Source organism: Hylobates moloch, unplaced genomic scaffold, assembly GCF_009828535.3.
Source record: "Hylobates moloch isolate HMO894 unplaced genomic scaffold, HMol_V3 SCAFFOLD_2, whole genome shotgun sequence".
Classification (NCBI taxonomy): Eukaryota; Metazoa; Chordata; class Mammalia; order Primates; family Hylobatidae; genus Hylobates; species Hylobates moloch.
The window spans coordinates 162,902,366-162,927,827 of record NW_026652277.1 but is presented as its reverse complement, the minus strand read 5'-3'; the positions used below and the strand labels follow the sequence as shown (position 1 = coordinate 162,927,827).

General features: G+C 38.2%; 1 protein-coding gene across 14 annotated transcripts in view; it reads right to left on the bottom strand.

Moving 5' to 3' along the window:
• SCAF8 (SR-related CTD associated factor 8) overlaps nt 1–25,462 on the bottom strand; it is a 231,812-nt gene that overhangs the window by 200,028 nt on the left and 6,322 nt on the right. For 7 of the 14 annotated variants that reach the window (XR_009212529.1, XR_009212524.1, XR_009212523.1 and 4 more), the window contains exon 3: nt 22,904–22,966. The exons of the other annotated variants lie outside the window; for them this stretch is intronic. Coding sequence is in view for 2 of the 7 variants with exons in the window: in XM_032161021.2 (XP_032016912.1) it covers nt 22,904–22,966 (63 nt within the window). In the remaining 5 variants the exon portion in view is untranslated. The remainder of the gene's footprint in view (nt 1–22,903; nt 22,967–25,462) is intronic. 14 annotated transcript variants of the gene reach the window in all.

Sequence of the window (25,462 nt, the reverse complement as noted above, 5' to 3'; positions counted from 1 at the left end):
GGCTCCCTGCTGCCATGTTTTCCAAAATCTTAAGTGACTGCTGACCCCAGTTAGTTTGTTCCATCAAATTCTACCTTTTCTAGGGCTACTGGTGCCTGCTGTGCTATTACTCTCTCTGAACTTCCTAAATGCTTTCTAAATGAAAAGTTTATTCCCCACATATGCCATGTTCTAATATTATCTAATGTCAAATGACCAAACCCTTTACTTGTGCAAATTCTCTATGCTCATCTGACCTCAGGGATTGAAATAACCTACCAGTCTTCACCTGTCCTTTCCTTTGGCCACTCAAGACTTATCATTTCAATGAAAATATACTAAACAACAGAGCGAGACTCCATCCCCCCCACCCCCCAAAAAAAGGAAAGAAAATGTACTAAACAAGAGCCTTGGTTTTCAGTCTAATTAATTCATTCTTTATGTTTCAACTCCCATCATGTACATTAAAGAACGTTCCTTAAACTTGTAAAATTTTAAGTTTCTATACTATCACTTGTAGGCACCACAGCCTACAAATGCATATTTTTAATCTGAAGACTTCTGTAAGTCAAATCAATTTCTAATTCCTCAAGGTTTGGGGAATCTTTTACCTAAACTGAGATGGCTACTCCATCACAAAACTTATCTCTAATCAAGATCTTAAAAGCACTCATCAATTAGGTCCAGCATCAGCAAACTTTTTCTTCAAAGGGCCATACAGTAACCATTTTAGCCTTTGCAGGTCATACTGTCTCTATCACAACTCCTCAGCTCTGCCCTTTGTAGCAGGAAAACAACTATAAACAATTTGTATATGAATCAGCACAGTGTGTTCCAATAGAACTTACTTACAAAACCAGGCCAGCCCCTGGATTTGGGCAACATTCTCCATCCTACAGATGTGGTTTTTTTTTGTTTTTTTTTTTTTTGCTTTTTTGATAAACACTGCAATCTCACACCCCTGGAGAGCATATTTATGTCCTCCCCTCCTCTATGCATTAAATGAAACTCATTACCCAAAACCCAAAATTTAACAAAATGTTGTACCTTCATGCTTGTTATTTCAAGTGCCTTCACTTCAAACATTTTTGTGCCTGTCCCAATTTCAGCAATATGAAATGAATTCTACTATGACCTTAAAGGGCCCAACAAACAGCTTATTATCAGTTACATCCCAAAGAACCATCAACATTTTGCTCATGTACAAGGTTGCTGGTTCTATGATCAAAGGAATTAACCTTAAGAGTGAACCTAAAATAACTAAATGTAATCGATCCAGTCCATCTCTCTTAAGAATGGTCCTTTAAGCCCTTGAGAGTACTGATTAGAATCCCCCAAATCTCCAAAGAAATCAGAAACTTCATAAAAGTTTCTGCAGCCAACACAATCTTGATACTTTGAATCCAAGACAGCATGCTAACCAGATATTTTTCTTTTCTTCCTCTTACTGGGAGGACAATAAAGAACTCAAGAAAGAAAAAGGTATAAAAATTCATGATGAAAAGCAGAATGACGAGGGAAGAAGAATCAGCAGAGATGTTACAAACTTCCAGAAAATGGAAATGTGATAAAAAGATTGATAAATGATGAAATAAGAAGAAAACCATAAGCTGTAATACACACAAGAAAATACAACCAAGGAGGAAAATACTTTGTCATGGAGAATTCCAAAGTCTCACCACCCCAAATAAAGGTATTAGACGGCAGGAATGACACAAGTGAACTGGTACATCACCTGCTGCTGCAAAAAATCAATAAATAATGTCTACAACTGACCATTCCAGAAACAGCAATATAAAATTATTATTTTGGGATAGGACGGTAACCACCACAACTAAAATGTTAAGAATTAAAAGTACACTACAGATACTTGAACTCTCAAAATCCCTTATTTTATAATAAGAAATAATACGGCTATATTTATAAGTGATAGTAATGAAACTTCCAAAGCCTCGAGGTAAAATATCTGTATTATAAATAAAAATGTAGCTCACAAAAAAAAAATATTAAAAGGAAATACTACAAAATGATCATTGGTTTTGTTAGAATAGCTCTGGTAGGCAGAATTCTAAGATGACCCCTAAGATTTCTACCCTGTACACGCCCTATATAATCCCCTCTATCTAATGACCCATCCTTCAGTATGGGTGGGACTTATGAATACGGCGGGACAGTCACTCTGAAGATAACTATTGTAGTAGACCAGAAATGGGACCAATGGCTACTAGGACACGAGGGTAGCCACTAGAAACTGAGAGTAACCCCTAACCCACAGCCAGTAAACAAAAAAAAGAGACCTCAGTCCTACAACCATAAGGACCTGAATTCAGCCAAAAGCCTGAATGAATTTGGAAGAGGGCCCTAAGTTTCAAATGGGAGCCAAGCCCTGGATAACACCTCCATCACCCAAGTGAAACCATTAGCAAAAGACCCAGCTAACCAATGCCTAGATCCTGACCTATGGAAATTGTGAAACAAACATATGCTGTTTTTAGCCACAAGGTAAGTTTGTGACAATTTGTTACACAGCAATAGAAAACTAATACAGTTGAAAAAATAAGTGAATGCTTTTATTTTCTAATATGTGTATAAACTTCAAAGTTTTCATATTTTTGTGAAACTTTTTATTAATAACTCCAAGTAGAAATTAAATTTAAAAACAATATCTGCTTCTTCATAAGTTTACAAGTGAAAATAAAAATTCAGTATTTTGCATACAGGAGTAAAAGGTAAATAACAGATTTTTTTCACTAATAAATTGATTTCGCTGATAAAATGGGACCAAAGAACAGAAACTTTAGAAATGACGGCAGCAAATTCCATATTAAGAAAAGCATGTTCTAAAATAATACGACAAATAGTGACTTTTATAGTCCCTTAAAATAAAAACTCCTTTCAAAACTTTTTCTAAGGTTTTCAAATTTATTTATAAAAATATTTAAAATAAAACTTTAAATATAAGCTTTGGTTAACTTCTAATGACACAGCAATATTCTTGAGTGATCAGAATTTTTAAAGATAAACAGCACAGGCCAAAAGGAGATGTTACAGACATACTGAGGGAATCCTCCCAGATCAGGTTTTTGATAAAGGCAAAACTCCTCCCTTTTATACTAAAATAAGGACCAGTCTGAAAACTTCCAAAGTGATTTTTTGTTTTTGTTTTGTTTTGTTTTGTTTTGTTTTGTTTGGAGAAGGAGTCTGTCTCTATTGCCCAGGCTGGAGTATGGAGTGCACTGGTGCGATCTCAGCTCACTGTAACCTCCACCTCCAGGGTTCAAGCAATTCTCCTGCCTCAGCCTCCCGAGCAGCTGGGATTATGGGCACCCGCCACTATGCCCAGCAAATTTTTGTATTTTTAGTAGAGATGGGGTTTCACCACGTTGCCCAGTCGGTCTCGAACTCCCAACCTCATGTGATCTGCCTGGCTCAACCTCCCAACAAACAAAATGTTTCAAAAGCATCTTTGAAAAAAACAGACCACATGTAACTGCAAACAAAGCACATAAAATCTAAAATGTTATACCTAATAACTCACTATCAAATGTAAGAAATAATCTTTTAAGAAAAATGCTTAGAGCCAAGCACAATGGCTCACACCTATAAATCCCAACACCACTCTGGGAGGCCAAGATGAGAGGATCACTTGAGGCCAGGAGTTCAAGACCAGCCTGCACAGCACAGCAAGACCCTGCCTCTACAAAAAAAAAAAAAAAATCAATGGGACATGGGGGTGCATGCCTGTAGTCCCAGCTACCTGCGAGGCTGAGGTAGGAGGATCATTTGAGCCCAAGAGTCCAAGGATGCAGTGAGCCTTTATCATGCCACTGCACTCCAGCCTGGGTGACAGAGCAAGACGGTCTCTAAAAAAATTTTTAATAAATAAAAAATTCCTAGAAGTTTTTTGTGGCATAAAGTATTTTAATATGAAAAAATTGGAAAATACAAAAAAAAAACAAAGAAAAAATGTAAACTATCTATAATCCCACAATTCATCACTCATTCAAAATATATTCATTAGCACTAGGCCTCTGTCATGAAACTTAATCTGCTTTTAGAGACAGACAATATTCTAATAAACTAATAGACACAGTTAGCAGTGTATTTAAGTATACAATAATGTGGTGAAGAGTGTGCAATACTGTATGTACTTCTCAGAATTTCAAATCCAGAACCCTTTTTTAAAAAAAAGTGTAAGACATTACAAAGGGAAGTGATGTTTATTTTCCTAAAATTCTAAGTCTGAAATACGCAAACATCTGTCTAGCAAGATTAAATCTATCTAATCTTTGTAAAGGAGAAAAATGAAATCCTCTTTAATTAAAAAAAAAAGAAAAGAAAAGAAAAGGAAATGAGCCAGAATTTTATTTTATCTATTTAGAGACAGAGTCTTGCTCTGCTGCCCAGGTTGGAGTGCAGTGGCACCATCTTGGCTCACTGCAGCCTCCACCACCTGAGTTAAAGTGATTCTCTCACCTCAGCCTCCCAACTAGCTGGGATTACAGGCATGCACTACCACACCTGGCTAATTTTTTACATTTTTTGGTAAAGACAGGTTTTTCACCACGTTGGCCAGGCTGGTCTTGAACTCCTGACTTCAAGTGATCTGCCCACCTCAGCCTCCAAAGTACTGGGATTACAGGCATAAGCCACTATGCCCAGCCCAGAATTTGATTTTTTAAAGTGCTTATAAAATTATTATGATGGCCAGACACGGTGGCTCACACCTGTAATCCCAACACTTCAGGAGGCTGAGGCAGGAGGATCACAAGATCAGGAGATCAAGACTGTTCTGGCTTGATTACGGTGAAACCCCGTCTCTACTAAAAAATACAAAAAAATTAGCCAGGCGTGGTGGCAGGCACCTGTAGTCCCAGCTACTCGGGAGGCTGAGACAGGAGAATGGCGTGAACCTGGGAGGCGGAGCCTGCAGTAAGCCAAGATCACACCACTTCACTCCAGCCCAGGCGACAAAAGAAAAAAAAAAATTATTATGACATCTGGAGATTCTAATATCCAGATGTCATATTAGTATGAATAAAAATAAATATTTTTTTAAAGATTATAATGACAAATACAAATGCTCATATGCTTTCTAATTATCTTTGCCTATGGGATACAACTGTTTTTACATAAGTAATTAACATTTGTATTATTAAGCATGATAAGCCATTTTTCAAGCATGACAACTGTCTAGGATTAACATTACAGTTTTGAATACTGTTAAAAAAGAAGAGATCTATTTCTGAAACTAAGTTAGTTTAAAACTGCTTTGAAACAAAGAAAAATTGTAATCAACTCTCCCCTAAAACCAAAACCTCATCTGCCTAAGTCCTTTAATTCAACACACAAATTTGCATATCCTTTCTAAACCCTTGGAATAGAGGGAATTAAAAAATACTCTAAAAAAGGTACATAGGCTTTACAGTGCCAGCCAAGATAGAGTAAACCAAACTACCAGGCCTTGCTTTCGCACTGATGACAACTCAAAATCCCCAACTCAAGACAAAAAGCAACTACCTGAGTAATCCGGAAGCAAAACAGCAGGCAAACTGGAAACCAGAGTCAAACCTGAAAAATGACCAGTGAAAGCTAAGGGGACGGGGTGGGTGGCTGTGCATGGGAGCTGAGGTAATTTCGTAGTGTTTGGTACGATCTATGATCTCCCAGCTTTGATCTCAGTGCTAGGAGAATACAGAAAGGTGTAGCCAATACTAGTGGGAAAAACACTAGGAGAAACCCCATTCAGCCAGAATACTAGGAAAAAGGACTCCTCCATGCTGTAGAGGAGGAGGGAAGGAAAAAAGAAAAAATTTTCCCCTTCTCCCTTCTAGCCTTGCCAAGGGTTCGAAGGCAGACCCTGTTACCACACTGGCACCTAAATCTCGAGAAGATCCATCTGTGGCTAACAGAAGAGGAAACACGGGTCTCTATTATCCAAAGAAGAGGGGTGGGAGTTCCTATTTTTCTTTTTCACTACTTCACTCTGAAGGCTGAGCTTGGAAAGAAACATGACTTTTTGGCCAGAGAAACAGGGAAAAAAGAACACTGGCATCTGGAGAATGAATGGGAATCCTAGAAAGAGAAAGAGAAGAGGATCCCCTACTTTTGTATATGAACTACATCCTGGGCTCATACTAGAATTACGCCTGCATGAAACAGACCCAAAGAAGCACAGCAAAGGCTCTAAGAACTACAATCCATGTAAACCACTGCCCAATTCCTAGACTAACTGGAGGGGAAAGTACGCTGTACGCACCTCGAAAGAAATGCTTTGAGAACTGAACTGACAACTGGAACCACCACAAAAAGGCAAGACAGAACTCGCATCCTGAAGTTAACCAAACTGACTGCCTGATATACAAAAATCAACATCCTTCAGAGGATTTTGATGAAGTCTTACAACATAATATTAAAAATGTTGCCAGCATATAAGTGAAACTTGGCCGGGCACAGTGGCTCAAACCTGTATTCCCAGCACTTTGGGAGGCCAAGGCAGGCAGACTGCTTGAGATCAGGATTACAAGACCAGCCTGGGTAACATGGTCTTTACCCTGTCTTTACCAAAAATACAAAAAACTAGCTGGGAGTGGTGGCACACACCTGTGGTCTTAGCTGCTGAGGAGGCTGAAGTGGGAGAATCACTTGAGCCTGGGAGGCAGAGGTTGCAGTGAGCCAAGATTGCACCACTGTACTCCAGCCTGGATGATAGAGTGAGACTCCATCTCAAAAAAAAAAAAAAAAGTGAAACTTACTTCACATACCCCAGGGAATCTGTCCACTGCTCGAGGGAAAAAGCAATCAACAAATGCCAATCCCAAGATGACACAGATGATGGAGTTATCAAACATTTTAAAGCAGTTATGATCATCCAGTGGCATATGTACATGTATATGTTTGTGTGTGCACACATATGCAGATACACAGATCTATCCATCTTTCCATCTATCCATCCTATCTTTCCATCAATCCACACATTTTGGAAAACTTTGACTTTAACTGATAATCTTCCCAATAAAAGTATTTTTTTCATGTCTTCCACAATGTGTTACATATTAGGTATCCAAGCATGTGATGATTTGACTTTCATACAGTAGTTTAATATAAGGTTTCAAAGGTAATCAGGCAACCAAATACGAGCCAGCAAAAGCAGTTTATCCAGCTTTCTCACACCTAAATTCACTTGAACAGAGGAGATTAATTTTACTCAAAAAAGTAGAATGCCAAAGCCATGGCTGATGATATAAATTTCTCTTAATTTTTCCCTCAGAACTTTACTTTTGACAAGTTTTGCAATCCTGTACCTATAATCCTATGCCAGTATTCATAAGTATAAAAAATACATTTATTGGCTGGGCACAGTGGCTCATGCCTATAATCCCAGCACTTTGGGAGGCCAAGGCAGGCAGATCACTTGAGGCCAGGAGTTTGAGACCAGACTGGCAAACATGGCAAAACCCCATCTCTAGTAAAAATAAAAATTAGCTGGGCGTAGTGGCGCGCACCTGTTGTCCTAGCTGCCCAGGAGGATTGTTTGAACCCAGAAGACAGAGGTTGCACCACTGCACTCCAGCCTGGGCAACAGAGTGAGACTCAAAAAAAGAGAACTTATTTATTTATTGAGACAGGGCCTCACTCTGTCACCCAGGCTGGAGTGCAGTGGTGCAACCTCAGCTCACTGCAACCTCCGTCTCCCAGGCTCAAACGATCCACCTCAGCCTCCCGAGTAGCTGGGACTACAGGAATGCACCAACATGTCCAGCTAATTTTTGTATTTCTTGTAGAGACGGGTTTCGCTATGTTGTCCAGGTTGGTCTTAACCTCCTGAGGCTCAAGCGATCCACCCTCTTCCGCTTCCCAAAATGCTGGGATTACAGGCGTGAGCCACCGCGCCCAGCCTAAAGAATGTATTTCAATGCAACAGAATGTTTCACTCTGAAATAATCCCCAACATCATTTGTTACAATATAAAATAATCATCCTTGTATACAATGTATAAATTTGAGAGTTAATCATCATGTTGTAACTCAAACAGTTTTATTATCAAGGTATAATCAACCAAAAACAACTAGACAATTGGGGAATACAAAACCAAATTCAACTGATTAACAGTTCAAAGCTAAATGGTAAACAGGCCAAGCCAACATTCGTCTAACTACTGAACACCAGCACTATATTCCACCCTTTAGAAAACAAAAAATAACATTTAGACCCTCACCTCCATTTATCTAACAATCTACTGAGGTAGAGGGGGAGAGTGATATACATATCATTATTATAATATAGTGGGTTCTCAGCCTCCTGAGATTTTTGACAATTCAATAATGATCTCAAAGATCTCTAAAATGTAATCACAGGTTATTCTGCAGAGACACTAATTCAAAATATATGTATTAAACTTAACTAGTAGTGACGGAGCATCTTTGTTATTCTCTCCTCACACTCCCATATGCATTTAACAGAGAAATAATACTGTATACAAAAGTGGTATTTAGGACCTCAAACTTTTCCTCATTAACACAAGATCTAATGACATAATTTAGTGTCAAAATAAAAATACTGGGGGAGGGATGTATAAGTGAAATAAACATCCAGTTAGAAACCACAAGCACAAAGTTTAATAAGAAATTGTAAGTGAAATAGACTGGGAAAAGAGCATTCCAGTTACAGCTATGATTCTGCTTCCACACTATTTTCATTTATAACATACTCATCAATAAATCTCTCTTTACAGTGATTTACAAAAAGGTAAGAGGTGGCTATTTCCCAATGGAAATGCATTAGAATCTCAACAGAACTCTATGCTTTCCTACTACAAAATCACTGACTTCCTAAACCAACAAGACACACAAATGGGAATATACAGTGCATAGCTTTGCACACAGTAAATCTTCCTATTTCACGGCATCTTTATATGCAATGTACATAATAAGCATATTCCTATTTATAGTCTTATAAAATAATCTTATGTAAAGTCTCAAATCCATAGCTCAGGAACCTGTACAGCTGAAGGCAAGGGGAAATTGAAAGGTTTTTAGAAATACAAAATGATTCAAGCAAAATCACGATTAAAACTAATAATAATAAAAATTAATCTAATAATCTGATCCAGGCATCCCAGCACTTTGGGAGGCCGAGGCGGGAGGGTCACTTGAGGTCAGGAGTTCGAGACCAGACTGGACATGACAAAACCCCATCTCTACTAAAAATAAAAAAATTAGCCGGGCATGGTGGTGTACATCTGTAATCCCAGCTACTCGGGAGGCTGAGGCACGAGAATCGCTTGGCCCCAGGAGATGGAGGTTGCAGTGAGCCAAGATTACACCACTGCATTCCAGCCTGGGCGACAGAGCAAGACTCTGTCTAAAAAAAATAACAATAATAATAATCTAATAATCTAAAATATCTAGTTCCACTATATGAACTAGAGAAAAAGAGCATAGTAAATTAGGAGCCAATTAAAAACTGACTGCAACAAACCACAGGAGAAGTGACGAGGATAAGAGCTGAAGCGTTAACACGGAGAATAAAAAGAATGAGAAGGATGCAAAATATACATTTTTTAAAAAATAATTCATTAGATTTCATGACTGACAAAGGTATGGATGAAAGAGTGGCATCTAAAATAATTCCAAGTTTTCAACTCTGAGTATTTATGAACATGATTTTACTACTGATATAAACAGAAGTCTAAAAGTAAGTTTGTGGAGGAAAGGCAAGTTTAGACATGAGGTGACAACAATGATTTCAAATGCGCATGTACACAAAATACCTTGAAGATATGAGACTGAATCCCAAAAGAGAAAATTTAAAAATACAAGTAATTTCTGAAGAGATAATAGTTGAAAAGATAAGGAATAAATACTGAAAACTAAATAACAAAGGGAGAATAAGTAGAACAGCCTACAAGGATAAAACCATTTCAGAAATGAGACTAACCAACACAAAAATTTGAAAGAGACAGGGAGCTGCATGAGAAAAACGATAAAGACAGTAATATACTTTTCATCTGTGAGGTCCACTGTCAATTATTAAACACTATCACAACTGTTTTTGCTTTCAGAATGGCCTGATAAGAGTGATATTTACTATTCTCGTTTTATAAACGTATAAAATTAGGTTAAGTGACTTAACTAAAATCAAACTGCTTGTAAATTATGGAACTGTGTCTCAAACCCGGTTCTTCTCACTACCTAGGCACTCAGATGTAGTCCAGTTTCCAAAAACAAAACAAAAAGTTCACTAGCTAGCAACGTCACTGAATCAGATGATGGATGACTGTGGTGACACACCATTTAGTAGCACCAACCGAATAACCAAGACTTTAAAAACAAAAGATTTATAAAGCTTTTGAGTCTACTGATCAAATAACAGCTAAATAAACTACATTTAAACATAAATTTTAAGCATGAATTAAATAAGCATGATCAAATAACAGCTAAATAAATTGCATTTACATATGAATTTTAAGTCTTCAATAGGGCTTAAGGATCTTCAAACTCAAGCTCCCTTTCTCTAAGTGATTTAATTCAAGCAGTATTAAAATAGACTAACTCCACCTTTCTCCTAATGGCTAAGACACATACTGTTTGGGTTTGGAGAAAATATTACAAAAAAACAATATGGAGACCAGGCACAGTGGCTCACGCCTATAATTCCAACACTTTGGGAGGCCGAGGAGGGAGGATCACTTGAGCCCAGGAGTTCAAGGCTACGGTGAGCTATGATCATGCCACTGCACTCCAGCCTGTGTGACAGAGCAAGAGTTTGACTCAAATTTGTAATAGTAATAAAGTAATAAATGCTCACTGTGAAAAAAATCAAACTATTAAAAGGTCTCATTCCTGCACCCTATCTACCTACTGCTTTCTTCAGAAATAACCACTGTTAAACGGCTGGTAGGCCACCTTCTAGAGTATTCTATATGCATCTTTCTTCATAAATATGTATAAATATTATAAATATGTACATTGCATACATGTATATATGTAAAATAGACACTTTATACATTCATTTATTTATTTTTGAGGCAGAGTCGCGATCTTGGCTCACTGCAACCTCTGCCCCCCTGGGTTCAAGTGATTCTCCTGCCTCAGCCTCCCGAGTAGCTGGCATTACAGGCGCCCACCACTATGCCCAGCTAATTTTTTTTTTAATTTATTTTTCTGAGACAAAGTTTTGCTCTGTCGCCCAGGCTGGAGTGCAATGGCACGATCTTGGCTCACTGCAACCTCCGCCTCCCAGGTTCAAGCAATTCTCCTGCCTCAGCCTCCCGAGTTAACTGGGATTACACGTGTGCGCCACCACACTTGGCTAATTTTTGTATTTTTCAGTAGAGATAGGGTTTCACCGTATCAACCAGGCTGGTCCCAAACTCCCAAGCTCAGGTGATTCACCTGCTTTGGCCTCCCAAAGTGCTGGGATTATAAGCATGAGCCACCGCACCAGGCCTTAATTTTTGTATTTTTAGTAGAGACAGGGTTTCACCATGTTGGCCAGGCTGGTCTCGAACTCCTGACCTCAGGTGATCTGCCCACCTCAGCCTCCCAAAGTGCTGGGATTACAGGAGTGAGCCACCGTGCCTGGCCCACTTTATACCTTCTGGTAAATTTAAAAAAACAAACAAACAAAAAAAAAACTGTACTCCTTTCTACTGCTTAAAACTGATATTCTTAAAAGCCTTGCTGGATTTAATAAAACAATGAAATTATTTTACATGATGACCAGTAATAGTATTAGTCTAAAATACTGGCCGGCCATGGTGGCAAGTGCCTATAATCTCAGCTACTCTGGGGGCTGAGGCAGGAGAATCGCTTGAACCTAGGAGACGGAGGATGCAGCAAGACATGATTGCACCACTGCATGCTAGCCTGGGCGACAGAGTGAGACTCCATCTCAAAAAAACAAACAAGCAAAATACATTATAGTCTGTATTTTGTAACTGTCTGCTGTTTGTTCAACTATTTCCCCAACTTGAAACATATGCTGAACATAATCTAGCACATTCTTTACAACTCAGTCTCTATAACTTTTACCCACTATTAAATTATGTTATAATATGAAGATACTTTCCAGGGCAACAGAGATATCCACAATGACACTACATGTTCCCCAGTTGCAGCCTCTTAAAAAAAAAAAAAAATTAAAATTCCTAGTATCCCCTAGGAGTAGAGAATAAAAGTTGTTTAGCTTTCCAAATACTTTATAAAATTATTAGATTTTTAAATATTCAAACCAACTGAGAGGTAGTCAGGAAATATACCATTATCTCTATTTTTTAAATGAGGCTAAGAAAAGATTAATTAGAAAACCTGCTCATCAGGATTAGTACGTAAGGGATCCTAAAGGTCATCTTATCTAATCTCATTTTATAAATGATAAAACCACCATCTTCTCCCTGGCAGCCAACTGTCATCTGTTACATGTTACTTTACAGCAACCATATTAATTTTGAAGCCTTTTCAGGCTTTAAAAGGCCTCTAGAGACTAGGAACCTTCTAAACAGTAGTTTGCAAAAATCTAAATGTAGTAGTCACAAAGTAGACATCATTGTTAAAATGTGAAAATTAGAAATATACTACAGATACATTAAGGATATAGACTTAATAACCACACTCCTCTCTTTAAAAGAGGGTACAAAATACATGAGCTTTGGACTCAAGACTTTTTAGTTTTCTGCAGAGTGAGTTGCTGGAGCACTGCTGGCCAAGTGGGTGTTACTGTGCAATACTTCCTTGCCAAGGAAAGCGTATTTTCTGTGGCATCCTATTCTACGAGCAGGAGAGGAGCGGCACAGTAGTATGCTCCTTATTCTGTCCCAGAGTTAACATGAAATATTAATAATCTATTAAGAATCACCAATTCCCACTTCTCTCTTCGCTCCACCAAACATAAATACTACCAAGATCACTCAAAAACTCCATAGTAAAAATAATGAAAACAGCAGTAAACAAAGAGGATATAAATGTGTTCTAATTAGGCCACTAACTATGTGCACCTAGTAAAGGTATGGCTGAACAAGTTTAATCATTTCTGAATCTTGATTCCTCATCTGTAAAACCAGTCTTTCAGATACGTCTTTCGGGTCTAAAATTTGTAGTTTTGGCCAGGCGCGATGGCTCATGCCTGTAATCTCAGCACTTTGGCAGGCCAAGGCGGGTGGATCACCTGAGGTCGGGAGTTTGAGACCAGCCTGACCAATGTGGAGAAACCCATCTCAACAAAAAAATACAAAATTAGCCAGGCAGGGTGGCGCATGCCTGTAATCCCAGCTACTCGGGAGTTTGAGGCAGAAGAATCACTTGAACTTGGGAGGCGGAGGTTGCAGTGAGCGGAGATCACGCCATTGCACTCCAGCCTAGGCAACAAGAGCAAAACTCCGTCTCAAAAAAAAAAAAAAAAAAAAAAAAATGTGGTTTTTAGATATCAAGTTTAAGCAAGAAAGTTAACAGGGAACCCAGTTATAGAACCATAACTAGGTAACATGTTTGTGATGGCCTTTAGCCACCCTATTCTAAGAAAACAGAAACAATTCTCCATGGGAGAAAACAAAACACAAAAACACACGGGTGTATATATGAAAATAACTTCATTTTAATTTTCCTGGGATCCACACAGTCCACCTTCCTTTAATTTCAATTCATTCCCATGTCTTTTGTAAACATCAAAATGAAAACGTAAGTTACCTTTTAATATAGTACTATTAACAATGAAATGGCCAAAATGAGAACAAGAAAAAGAATAATTCATTTATAAAGCTTCTTCGCAAAAAAATACCAGAATTGTATTAGCTGGAATTTCCCAAATAAATATGGGTTCTATATCTAATGATACAGTCTTTAAATGCACAATTCCATGTGCACAATAAATTGCTTACAGTAGACTTAAGGCAAAGAATTATGTAACTAAGAGTAAATAAAATGCTGAATAATATGAGTGAGCTTACTGTTAAGAAATTCTAATAAAATCTCATTAAACAAAATTTGAATCCTTAATTTTATTCACAGGCCATTCAATTTACTACTTAAGTTTTAATTACACACAAGAACATCTGGTTGTATAGGCAGAATTTGAAATCAAGCATACTTCACGCAGAGTTACTTTTAAATGTCTTATACTCACAAACCCAACATGATAGGGATGGGGGAAAGGGAGGGAGGGAGGACAAACCTGAGGATGAAAAGATTCTACGAGATTTTCCTCTAGGCTGGCTTCTCTTCTTTCCCTACATTATCACCCTAAACAACTATACTGTCCCCTCAATCTTCATTTCTAGCCTGTTTTCTCCAGGTGCCCAACCCATATATTTAGCTAGGTATCTCCACCTTGATGTTCCACAGGCAACAAATATTCAAGATGTACAAACTACTGTACTTAACAAAACAGTAACCATAATAGTCTTTGGGTGGTTGAGATAAAGGTGATTTTAAGCCTCCTTCCACAGTGAGGATCTTTCTTTTATTCTTGGTGAGAAAAAAAATCCCCCATCCACCCTATCCCCCCCGCCAAATTATCGTTCTCCTCAATCTTCTTTCTCTCCCTGATTTGCCCATCTTAGTGACTAGTACCATACCCTTAAATCAACCTAGTTACTTAAACCAAAGCCCTGGCAACACCCATCTTCCTCATATCCAGCTCCCTATTATTATTAAACTTCCATTGCAGTCATCCCTTCCTCTTCTCCCTATTAGTATTACTTTAATTGAGCCCCTCATCTTCTCTAGACTAATTTAACCTTCCTATCCCAAACTCATCCCACCACTGCCATTCCCTGCTCCACAAAGATGCTAGTCATTTTTCTAAAACAAATTTAAAACTTGTGCTTTCATTTAAAGCCCTTCAGACTCTCAATTCCCTTTTGATTTAGAAGGAGGTCCTATGCATGCTATATAAAGGCCCTTCATCAGAAAACCCAGGCTTAATTCTCCAATCACGCCTCCCTACCCTATCCCCTACCCAAAGCTGCAATTTCCTTGAAAATGAGCTTTTACATTTTGCACACAATGCCTCCACCCTTTCTACTGTATACATCACAGTGTACACAGTAGAAAGTACACAAAGTATACATAGGTGACATCACTACTCTTCATATCATAATGCTCATCACATTACTTTTCATCATATTCCCAGCCCCACCCCATCAGAAAGAGCTTTCTGAGGAAAAGGCTGTGAAGGTATCTAATGCTGCGGACTACCCTGCAGAATGGCTGACAGATGGCAAGTATGTAACAAAGCTCAAACAACCAGCAACTTTCCGTGCACTCTTTCCAACCACCAGATGCTATCACTATTAAAACCTTCATAGGCTATTACTGTATTACAGCAATCTGAAAACTGTTTTGTAATTAAAATGAAAAAATCGACAATTGTGTAGGACTAGCAAAATAAAGAGATTTTAGGCCGGGTGTGGTGGCTCATGCCTGTAATCCCACCACCTTGGGAGGCTAAAGCGGGCGGATCACTGAGGTCGGGAGTTCGAGACCAGCCTAATCAACCAGGAGAAACCCCATCTCTACCAAAAATACAAAATTAGCCAAGCATGGTGGCGCCATGCCTGTAATCCCAGCTACTCGGGAGGCTGAGGCAGGAGAATCGCTTGAACCCAGGAGGCAGAGGTTGCAGTGAGCCAAGATGGCGCCACTGCACTCCAGCCTGGGCGACACAGCAAAACTCCGTCTCAAAAAAAAAAGACATTTTATTCATAGGCCTTTACCCATAGGATTATTTGGAATTAATAAACTGTTACAGCTCTAAGAGGACTCAGACATCTAATTCTTTGCTTTTGCAAATAAATCAAAGTACTGATTAGTAAATTTTGCACAAGAATGATGCTGCAGCCTCTAACCAACTCCTTTAGGATTTTACTACTCTTCAGCTAAGTTGCTCACAACTTTCATTCTTGAAATTACCACCAAAACAGAGACAGGCTTCTAAAAACTTCTGTGTTATCTCATCAAATGAGAATAAGGATTTGGAATTTCTTGTTCAACAGAAATTGCTATAAAAATTAAAACCTTGTTTCTTGATGTTAAAAAAAGCCAAAGATATTAATAATCTTTACAAAGGCAAATTTAAAAACCACTCATAGAAGTCATTTCAGCAAAAAAAAAAAAAAAAAGTAACATGGTAAAAATTCATCTTGACAATTTTTATTCAAAGGTGCTGATGTTCAGCCAGAGACAAGATGGATAATCTGCAAACAGTTCTTGAGCTTTTATTAACATTTAGTAAATAAATACTAGTCCTATTAGTAAACTTTGTCCCTATTTTAAGAAAACCACATAAGCAACTATATCCACAGCGGCTCTCAATTTTGGATAGTAATCATTCTTGTTCTCATTTATGCATTAAAGCCTTTTTATGTATGTGAGTAATATTTTTTAAAAATTCTATAATGCACATGTACTTATCACTAAATTAGGTCTGGGTTGTTTGTGCCAATTAGTGCAGTTTTATTTTATTGTCTTCCTTTAGTGAGTGCAGTAACACATTGAAATCTTAAGGACTAAGAATCACTTTCAAATAACATTACACTTCACAAAAAAGGAAGAGATAGAAAGCAATGAGCTAACCTTTTAAAATTTTGCCCCCTGGCCGGGCGCGGTGGCTCACGCTTGTAATCCCAGCACTTTGGGAGGCCGAGGCGGGCGGATCACGAGGTCAGGAGATCGAGGCCACGGTGAAACCCCGTCTCTACTAAAAATACAAAAAATTAGCCGGGCGTGGTGGCAGGCGCCTGTAGTCCCAGCTACTCGGAGAGGCTGAGGCAGGAGAATGGCGTGAACCCGGGAGGCAGAGCTTGCAGTGAGCCGAGATTGCACCACTGCACTCCAGCCTGGGCGACAGAGAGAGACTCCGTCTCAAAAAAAAAAAAAAAAAAAAAAATTTTGCCCCCTTTGCTTAACCTTTTAAATCAACTTTCCCAACAAGAATCCTCTCTGCAATTAAAATGTAAACAACTTTCAGTAAATAAAATGGCACTAAATGAGGAAAAACAAACATGCATTTCTAGTACACACACACACGCACACACACATACAAGCACACACACAGAGAAATGAATGTAAACTCCATGAAGGCAGAGGTTTGTTTTGGTTTTTCATTTGGTCTGTTTTGTACACTGTTGAATCCTAGTGCCTAAAATAGTATCTGCACGTGGTCAATGCAAAAAAAAAAAAATGTGTTAAATGAATATTTCCACCAGGCAGCTTTTCAAGTTGTTTTGCTCTGTTTTTGATGTTAAAATAAGCACTATAAGGCCTTTATGAGCTATACTGTTCTGCTCAATTATAATTCTTTTTTACAAGTAGCAAGTTATTAATCAAGTTCTTGGGTTTCTAAGTTTACTACTGGGCCCAGCAAAGTATAGCCTTTGGCCTGTTTTGATAGATCCTCAAACTAAGGATGGTATATGTATACATATATGGGGTTTTTTTTTTTTGTTTTGAGACAGGGTCTTGCTCTGTCACCCAGGCTGGAGTAAAGTGGCAATATCTCAACTCACTGCAACCTCCACCTCCCTGGATTAAGCAATCTTCCCAAGTAGCTGGGACTATAGACATGCATCACCATGCCCAGCTAATTTTTTTGTATTAATATTTTTTGTAGAGATATATTGTTTCACAATATTGCCCAGGCTGGTCTGGAACTCCTGAGCTCAAGCAATCAGCCCGCCTCAGCCTCCCAAAGTGCTGAGATTACAGGCCTAACCACCACACTCAGCCAAACGGTTCTATATTTTAAGCTTTGTAAAAGATGAAGAATATACAAAGAGGCCCACAGCACCTAAAATATTTACTAATACTCTACAGACAAAGTTTGCTGCCCCCTGGACTGGAGATTCCACTCATAAGAGAATAAATTTTCTCTAAATATATACTTTATTTCACCCATCAGTAGAATCTGCACTATTGGATCTCTTACCTAAATCCTTCTCCATATCTAAGCCCCTGAATTTTAGAATGTTATCTGAAGAATGTTAAATAAATGCTTTGCTGTTTTGGTTTTTTATCAGAGCATAGGTAGTTATGACGTTGAAGCTAGGAAAAAGTAAATGATTAAAGTTAATTTATCCTTAATGTTTCACATACTAAAAAAAACAGCAAACAAGGATGAAAGATGAAAAAATGGAATATAAACAGAAAAACTTGAACCTAACTGTATTTCAAATTAATAGCAAAACCACTTTAAGTGGGGGAGAAAACTAACCAAGTTATGTTTGTACATACTATTTTAACTACATGCCCTTAGGCAAAAACAAAAAATGAATTATAAACAAATAAACTCTAATAGGTTTGTTTACAGATACATGCTTTAGCAATTCTGAAACTACTTTCTATGTATTTCAGGAATGAACAAATAATAAGTAAATATATTGTAGATAACAAAAGCCAGGGTTCTTGCTGTCAAAGACAGACTTGGAAAGAGGGAAAGCTAGAATGAACCCTACTGTATTTGACTTGAATTGAAGATACTATGATGAATTCATGGCTTTTTAGATAAACAGATACAAAACAGATGAGAGAGAATGTATGTATATATATAATTTACAGTTCTATCTATTGATAGATATACACACACTAAAAGAAACTAGAGAAATGGCTGATTCCCAGGCCAGGATGGGAGTATTTTATTACACTAGAGAATAAGACAACTCAAAAAATAATGAGGACTTGTCAAAAGGACAAAGGAGCCAGCTTGCCTAGTCAAAACTGAGACAATCAGAGTATAAAGATAACTCAGTGAATTAAAAAAAAATCCATGAGTTTAGCTAGGTGCAGTGGCTTAAGCCTGTAATCCCAGCACTTTGGGAGGCCAAGGCAGATGGATCACTTGAGGCCAGGAGTTCAAGACCAGCCTGGCCAACATGGCAAAACCTCGACTCTACTAAAAATACAAAAATTATCCAGGCATGGTGTTGCGTGCCTGTAGCCCCAGCTAGTCAGGAGGCTGAGGCACGAGAATCGCTTGAACCTGGGAGGTGGAGGCTGCAGTGAGCTGAGATGAAGCCACTGCACTCTAGACTGGGTGACAATGACAGAGTGAGACTCTGTCGCCAAAAAAAAAAAAAAAACCATGAGTTCATACTAATATGCATATACACCTACATATATAAATGGGAAAGCTTGTAGAGAATGCGAACTAATAAATACAAAAATGATAGACTCAGAAAATCACCATTTGGCAATCACCATTAGTTCTGATTCAGATAAGAAGACGCTAAAACAAGTGAAAATTTGACAAGTAGCAAGATATTCGCATCGAAGTATCTCCCCAGAAGATACTATTACTAGTTACAAAGAAAACACAGTAACTATGCAGTAGGGAAACCCTGCAGATAAAAATTAACACCCCAGCCTGAGCAACATAGCCTGACCTCCTCTCTACCAAAAATCTAAAAAATCAGGCAGGCATGGTGGCATGCACCTATAGTCCCAGCTACTCAGAAGGCTGAGGTCAAAGGACTGCTTAAGCCCAGAAGTTCGAGACTGCAGTGAGCCATGATCACACCACTGCACTCAAACCTGGGCAACAGAGCAAGATCCCTGTCTCTTTAAAAATAATAATAATAATAAAGCTCTACATCTCTATTAATGGAATATATGGACAACATGATTCCTGATATGGTGTGCTGACAGGAATACAATATTACTCCTGGAGTGTTCCTGCCAAAAATATAGAACCCAAACCTAATCGTGAAGCAGCAGCAAATCAATATTAAAGCAATTCTAAAAATACTGGCCTATTTTTGTCAAATATCATCTCAAAGGTCATGCAAGAAAAGAGGAGTAACCAACTGATTCACATGAAGGGAGACTAAGACAAGTGAATGTAAGGTGTGATGTAGAATTTACTCTAGCAAGGACATTAGTGGTATGATTAGTGAAATCTGAATACGATCTACAGACAACAGTACTGTATCAAAGTTAGTTTCTTGATTTTGATCATTGTACTACAGTTAAATAAAATGTGCTTGTTTTTAAAATATACACAGAGTTATTTAGAGGTAAAGGGTACCATGAATTGCAATTTATTCTCAAAATGTTCAGAAAAGAAATTATGTGTTCATTTGTATGTGAAGAAGACAGTAAGAAAGCAAACATGGTTACAGGAGGTAGAGAAATCTGGATGAAGTATACACAAAAATTCTTCATCATTCTTACTATTTTTCTATGAATGTGAAGTTATAAAAAGAATGAGGAAAAAATAAATTTGTATTTGGACATTATACCAGTAAAAACAAAACAACCAACCAAAAAAACCTATGAAAAATTGAATGATGGTTCCCCTTTACACCTAGCACCAGGGGTTGAGAACTAGGTCCTTCTAATCCCTGCTCTAATGCTTACAGAACTGCATTTCCTTGGAAAAATCACAACTGTTGGGCCTCAGTTTCCTTGTCTGTAAAATGGGATGACACCTATCCAACCATTCTCACAAAGTTAAAACTAAAGATCCACGGAAACATGATAATGACTGCAGACAAAGAGGGCAGAGTATAAAACACTACATATTATCAAGTGGTTCACTTTTTTCTAATACCTACTTTTTTTTCTTTTTAATTTTTGTGAGTACACAGTAGGTACATATACTTGTGTACATAAGATGTTTTGATTAAGTGGTTAACTTCCCCCCCTGCCAACCCCCACCCACACCCGGCCAGAGTCTTGCTCTGTTGCCCAGGCTGCAGTGCAGTGGTGCAATCTCAGCTCACTGCCACCTCTCCCTCCCCAGTTCAAGCGATTCTCCTGCCTCAGCCTCCTGAGTAGCTGGGATTACAGGTGCACGCCACCACGCCTGGCTAATTTTTATATTTTTAGTAGAGACAGGGTTTCAACATTTGGCCAGGCTGGTCTCAAACTCCTGACCTCGTGATCCACCCACCTCGGCCTCCCAAAGTGCTGAGATTACAGGCGTGAGCCACCGTGCCCAGCAAAGTGGTTAACTTCTAATAAATGTTTGGTAAATTAAAAGTACTTCAAAAATATGTAAGACAGATTTTTTTCATCATAGTGAGCAGCTGTTACAAAAAGTAGACATTTGCTACATCATGTTTTGATTTGTAAAAAACAAAATTACTCATTCAAAACTCACTTGAAGGGCAAAAAAGATTTAAAAAAATTTTTTTACTCCAGAGGATTTTACTTATATATTTAAAATATTTCAACAAACTCAAACACTTATGTCTATTTTTTCTTAACCATAAAACTTTATGGTATCAAAAACATTGCTAGATCAAAGAAAGCCATTAACTAGGATTTGGTCCACCTTTGAGACATTGATCACTGTATAGAAATCTCTATTTCCCAAGTTCTACACACTAAAGTACATGGCAAACTATTTCATCTTTCACTGATAAGCTACTCAAATGAACCCTGAGGAATCACATCAAATTCAGAAAATATTTATAAAAAGGACATCAAATTTCTCGGGTACTTAAAAGTTTGCTTTAAAAATGAAAATAGTTATTAGTTTATTCTTCTAAATTCATAAGGTTTGGTCTCCACTTAAGAATAGTTGCTTTTTAAAATCATATGCATGTGGAGACAAATGATTCTCACTGACAAAAGAAAACATCCTTAAAGCTGTATTTTATAAGAAATAGTTAAGATTCCAAAATATCAAATGGAGATTTTAAAACATATATAACAGACAATTTTGTATAAAACTTAATGTAGCTAGTCATATTTTCCCACTGTTTGAAAAATCATTTAACTAAGTCTACCTGCTCAGTCTCTATTTTGAACAGTGGACAGGCAATCTGGACTCTAAGAGGCAAAATGCTAAGAACGGATTAGGCTGCAACCAACACAGTCCCCAGCAAACAAGCAATGCTGGAGTCAGTAGTGCCTGCACAGCCTCCCCAGCCCTGCAGCAAGTTCAATACACAAACTGCTAATGAGACAAAAGGAAAAGTATCACAACAACATAGGCTCCAAGAAGGCATGGTTTTTGCTTGTCTGGTTTACCACTATATCCCAGGAGACGGAAAAAAATCCCTAGGCCACGATACGTGTTCATTAAATATTAGTTACATGCATGAACAAATTAATGAAAGAATGAAATCCTACATCTTTCAAGTCAATCTATATAAATTATATTAAGTTGCAGAATTATTTTAAAAACAAATTTGGCATACATCAACTTAATAGTCAAAATTGTCTTTAGAGAACATGAGCAACCTAGTCCCCATTCTGACTAAATAAAGAAATGTCAAAGTTACTGAGATTTTTCCTGACCTATAGTAGGTATTTTAATACATTTACATAGCCTTCCTTAAGTTTAAAGGATGGCTGTATCAGAAACTCTTATAAAACAAAATTAGAAAAACAAAACAAATGCATAAAATCAAAATCAGAAAAAGCAAATGCATCATGTTTACCATCAAATATGAGACAGAATCCATTTAGGTAAGAAATCACAAACTATAGAAACATTTCTCATCAGCATTTATTTCTCATAACCAATAGTACCTCTACCACAATCTGCTGCCTCTATAATTAGAAAATCAAAAATTCAATTTAGTCTTTATTCCTATAGCATATATGTCAATAATTTGTCATAGTTCAAAAAAATTCTTCAAAAGGTGTATTTTATTACTAAGAGGCCTGCAATTCACTCAAATAGTTCTATTTCTTTTGCAAAATCACATGGAGCAGAATACAAGTAAACACAACAAAAGTTTTTATGACTTATGTTCACTACTGAGCACAAAACTTTTTTCTCCAATTAACCTGTTTTTTTTTTGTGAAACAATTCAACTTATTCCCTAGACACTCTCTTTTAAGACTACCAATCTATTCTAAGTGACAAACTTCATTCTGCTTCCCAAGTACTAACCATATAATCAAATACACTATTCCACTACCAAATGAAACCTAACACATTCCAAAGGCCTGCCTTATGTGGGTTATCATCATCTTACTATGCTTCTTGTGTCCATGCTGCTGGAAAAGCAGTCTGTACAAGCAGGAGTAGAGGCACAATCCTGAGAGAGAGGAGTAGAGAAAGATGTTGAGAACACAAAACCAGACAAAATGAGCTCACTTAAAAGTTCAGGAGCTCAGCCAGTGTTCAAGGTCAAGGTTGATTACATTCTTTCACACCATTATGAGTTAGAAGTTGCCCAAAACAGCATAACTGACCTTAGAGATATCTGAAATTGTATGTACAACTAGTAACATTATCACTAATTCTAAGCCACCGATACCCCTTCTGAAAAAGAAGCAAATGGACAGGGCGCGGTGGCTCACACCTGTAATCCCAGCACTTTGGGAGGCCGAGGCAGGCGGATCACTTGAGGTCCGGAGTTCGAGATCAGCCTGGCCAACATGGTGAAACCCCGTCTCTACTAAAATTACAAAAATTAGCCGGGTGTGCTGGTACATGCCTGTAATTCCGGCTACTGGGGAGGCTGAGGCAGGAGAATTGCTTGAACCCGGGAGGCGGAGGCTGCAGTGAGCCGAGATCACGCCTCTGCACTCCAGCCTGGGCGAAGAAGCAAGACTCCATCACAAAAAAAAAAAGCAGCAAATGATCACAGAATATAACTCTTTAGGACACTGGGGCTATAAAGTCCCCTAAATGTTAATCAAAATTACTATAACAAATTAAATGCTAGTCTAGAATGAAATAATTGAACTCCACAAAACATGCATTTCAATCATGCCTAAAATTTTTTTATATTTAATGATGTGTGATTAACACTCTCAAATCATGCAGTCTCTCAAAACCACTATCAGTTTCAATTATCCTTGTATTCTATTTTTAACGTAGGAAAAAAACTTCTATATGTCATTTCAAACAGAAAAACAGCAAAATCAGACTTGAAAATAACTTAATTACTAGACAACATAAAACTCATGATGGATTTAACCTAACTGAAATCTTAATGGACTAGTCCCCTCTCCAACTCTCCTCCCCAAAGTAATAACCAGATGTTCAGAAATGTTAACGACCTTGGCCAAGGTCACTTAGCTACCCAGGATTGCATCCATTCATTCAAGAAATCTTTACTTAGCGGCCAGGCACAGTGGCACACGCCTGTAATTCCAGCACTTTGAGAGGTCAAGATGGGCAGATCTCTTGAGACCAGGAGTTCTATACTAGCCTGGGCAATATGGCAAGACCCCATCTCTATTCAAAACACAAAAATTACCCAGGCATGGAGGTGCATGCCTGTGGTCCCAGCTACTCAGGAGGCTGAGGTGGGAGAATTGCTTGAGGCAGAGAGGCAGAGGTTGCAGTGAGCCCTGATGGCACCACTGCCCTCGAGCCTGGACGACAGAGCAAGACCCAGCCTCAAAAAAAAAAAAAGGCCGGAACCAGCCTCAAAAAAAAAAAAAAAAAAAAAAAAAAAAAAGGCCGGGCGCGGTGGCTCACGCTTGTAATCCCCGCACTTTGGGAGGCCGAGGCAGGCGGATCACGAGGTCAGGAGATCGAGACCACGGTGAAACCCCGTCTCTACTAAAAATACAAAAAAATTAGCCGGGCGTGGTGGCGGGCGCCTGTAGTCCCAGCTACTAGGAAAGGCTGAGGCAGGAGAATGGCGTGAACCCGGGAGGCGGAGCTTGCAGTGAGCCAAGATTGCGCCACTGCACTCCAGCCCGGGCGACAGAGCGAGACTCCGTCACAAAAAAAAAAAAAAAAAAAAAAATCTTTACTTCACATATATACTGTGTATTAAGATACTGTGCTATGAACCAAGGACATGAAACAAAGGAAATATAGTCACTGTCCTCATAGAGCTTATTATCTAGTGGTAAAGACTATTAAAATTACTTAAAATTGCTATCATCACTGGAAGAAAAAGTACAGTGTTTTAAGACAGTTTAACAGGAGACCTAAATTAGTGATTCTGAACCAGGGTCACTGTGCCCCCAAAGAAACATTTAATAATGTCTGGAAACATTTTTGGCTGTCATAATTGTGGAGGGTGCTAGTGGCATCTAATGCATAGAGGCCAGGGATGCTGTAAACATCCTGGAATGCATAGGACTGCTCCCCAAGCAAACAAGTATCCAGCCCAAAATATCAATAGTTCTCAAGATACTTAGATCTTGGGTTCTCATATGAGCAGAAAGGGGTTAGTGAAAAATTTCCTTCCTTTATAACACCAATATGCTACATCTTTAAAGGACTTTCACAAGATAAAAAGAAAAAAATATAGCCTGACTGACAGAATTAACCAGAACTCCCTCTAGAAAATGATAACAGGAAAGGAAAAGCAGAAACAGATTCCCTGGTAGATGAAAATAAAAGACAAATGCAGTGTTTTAGAGCTGCTTCCCATAAATTCCCCATCCTGAACCACTGACAAAGGAAAAATATACAAACTAAAAACAAATTTCACATGTTTGTATTATTCCCTTTACCTTTTCCACTTTTCTCTACCAACCCAGGTCTACTACTAGATGTTGGTGAGATTATAAAAAGTCCTGTAGTTAGACAAAATACCCACCCTGGATACAAATTTGGAAGTAAA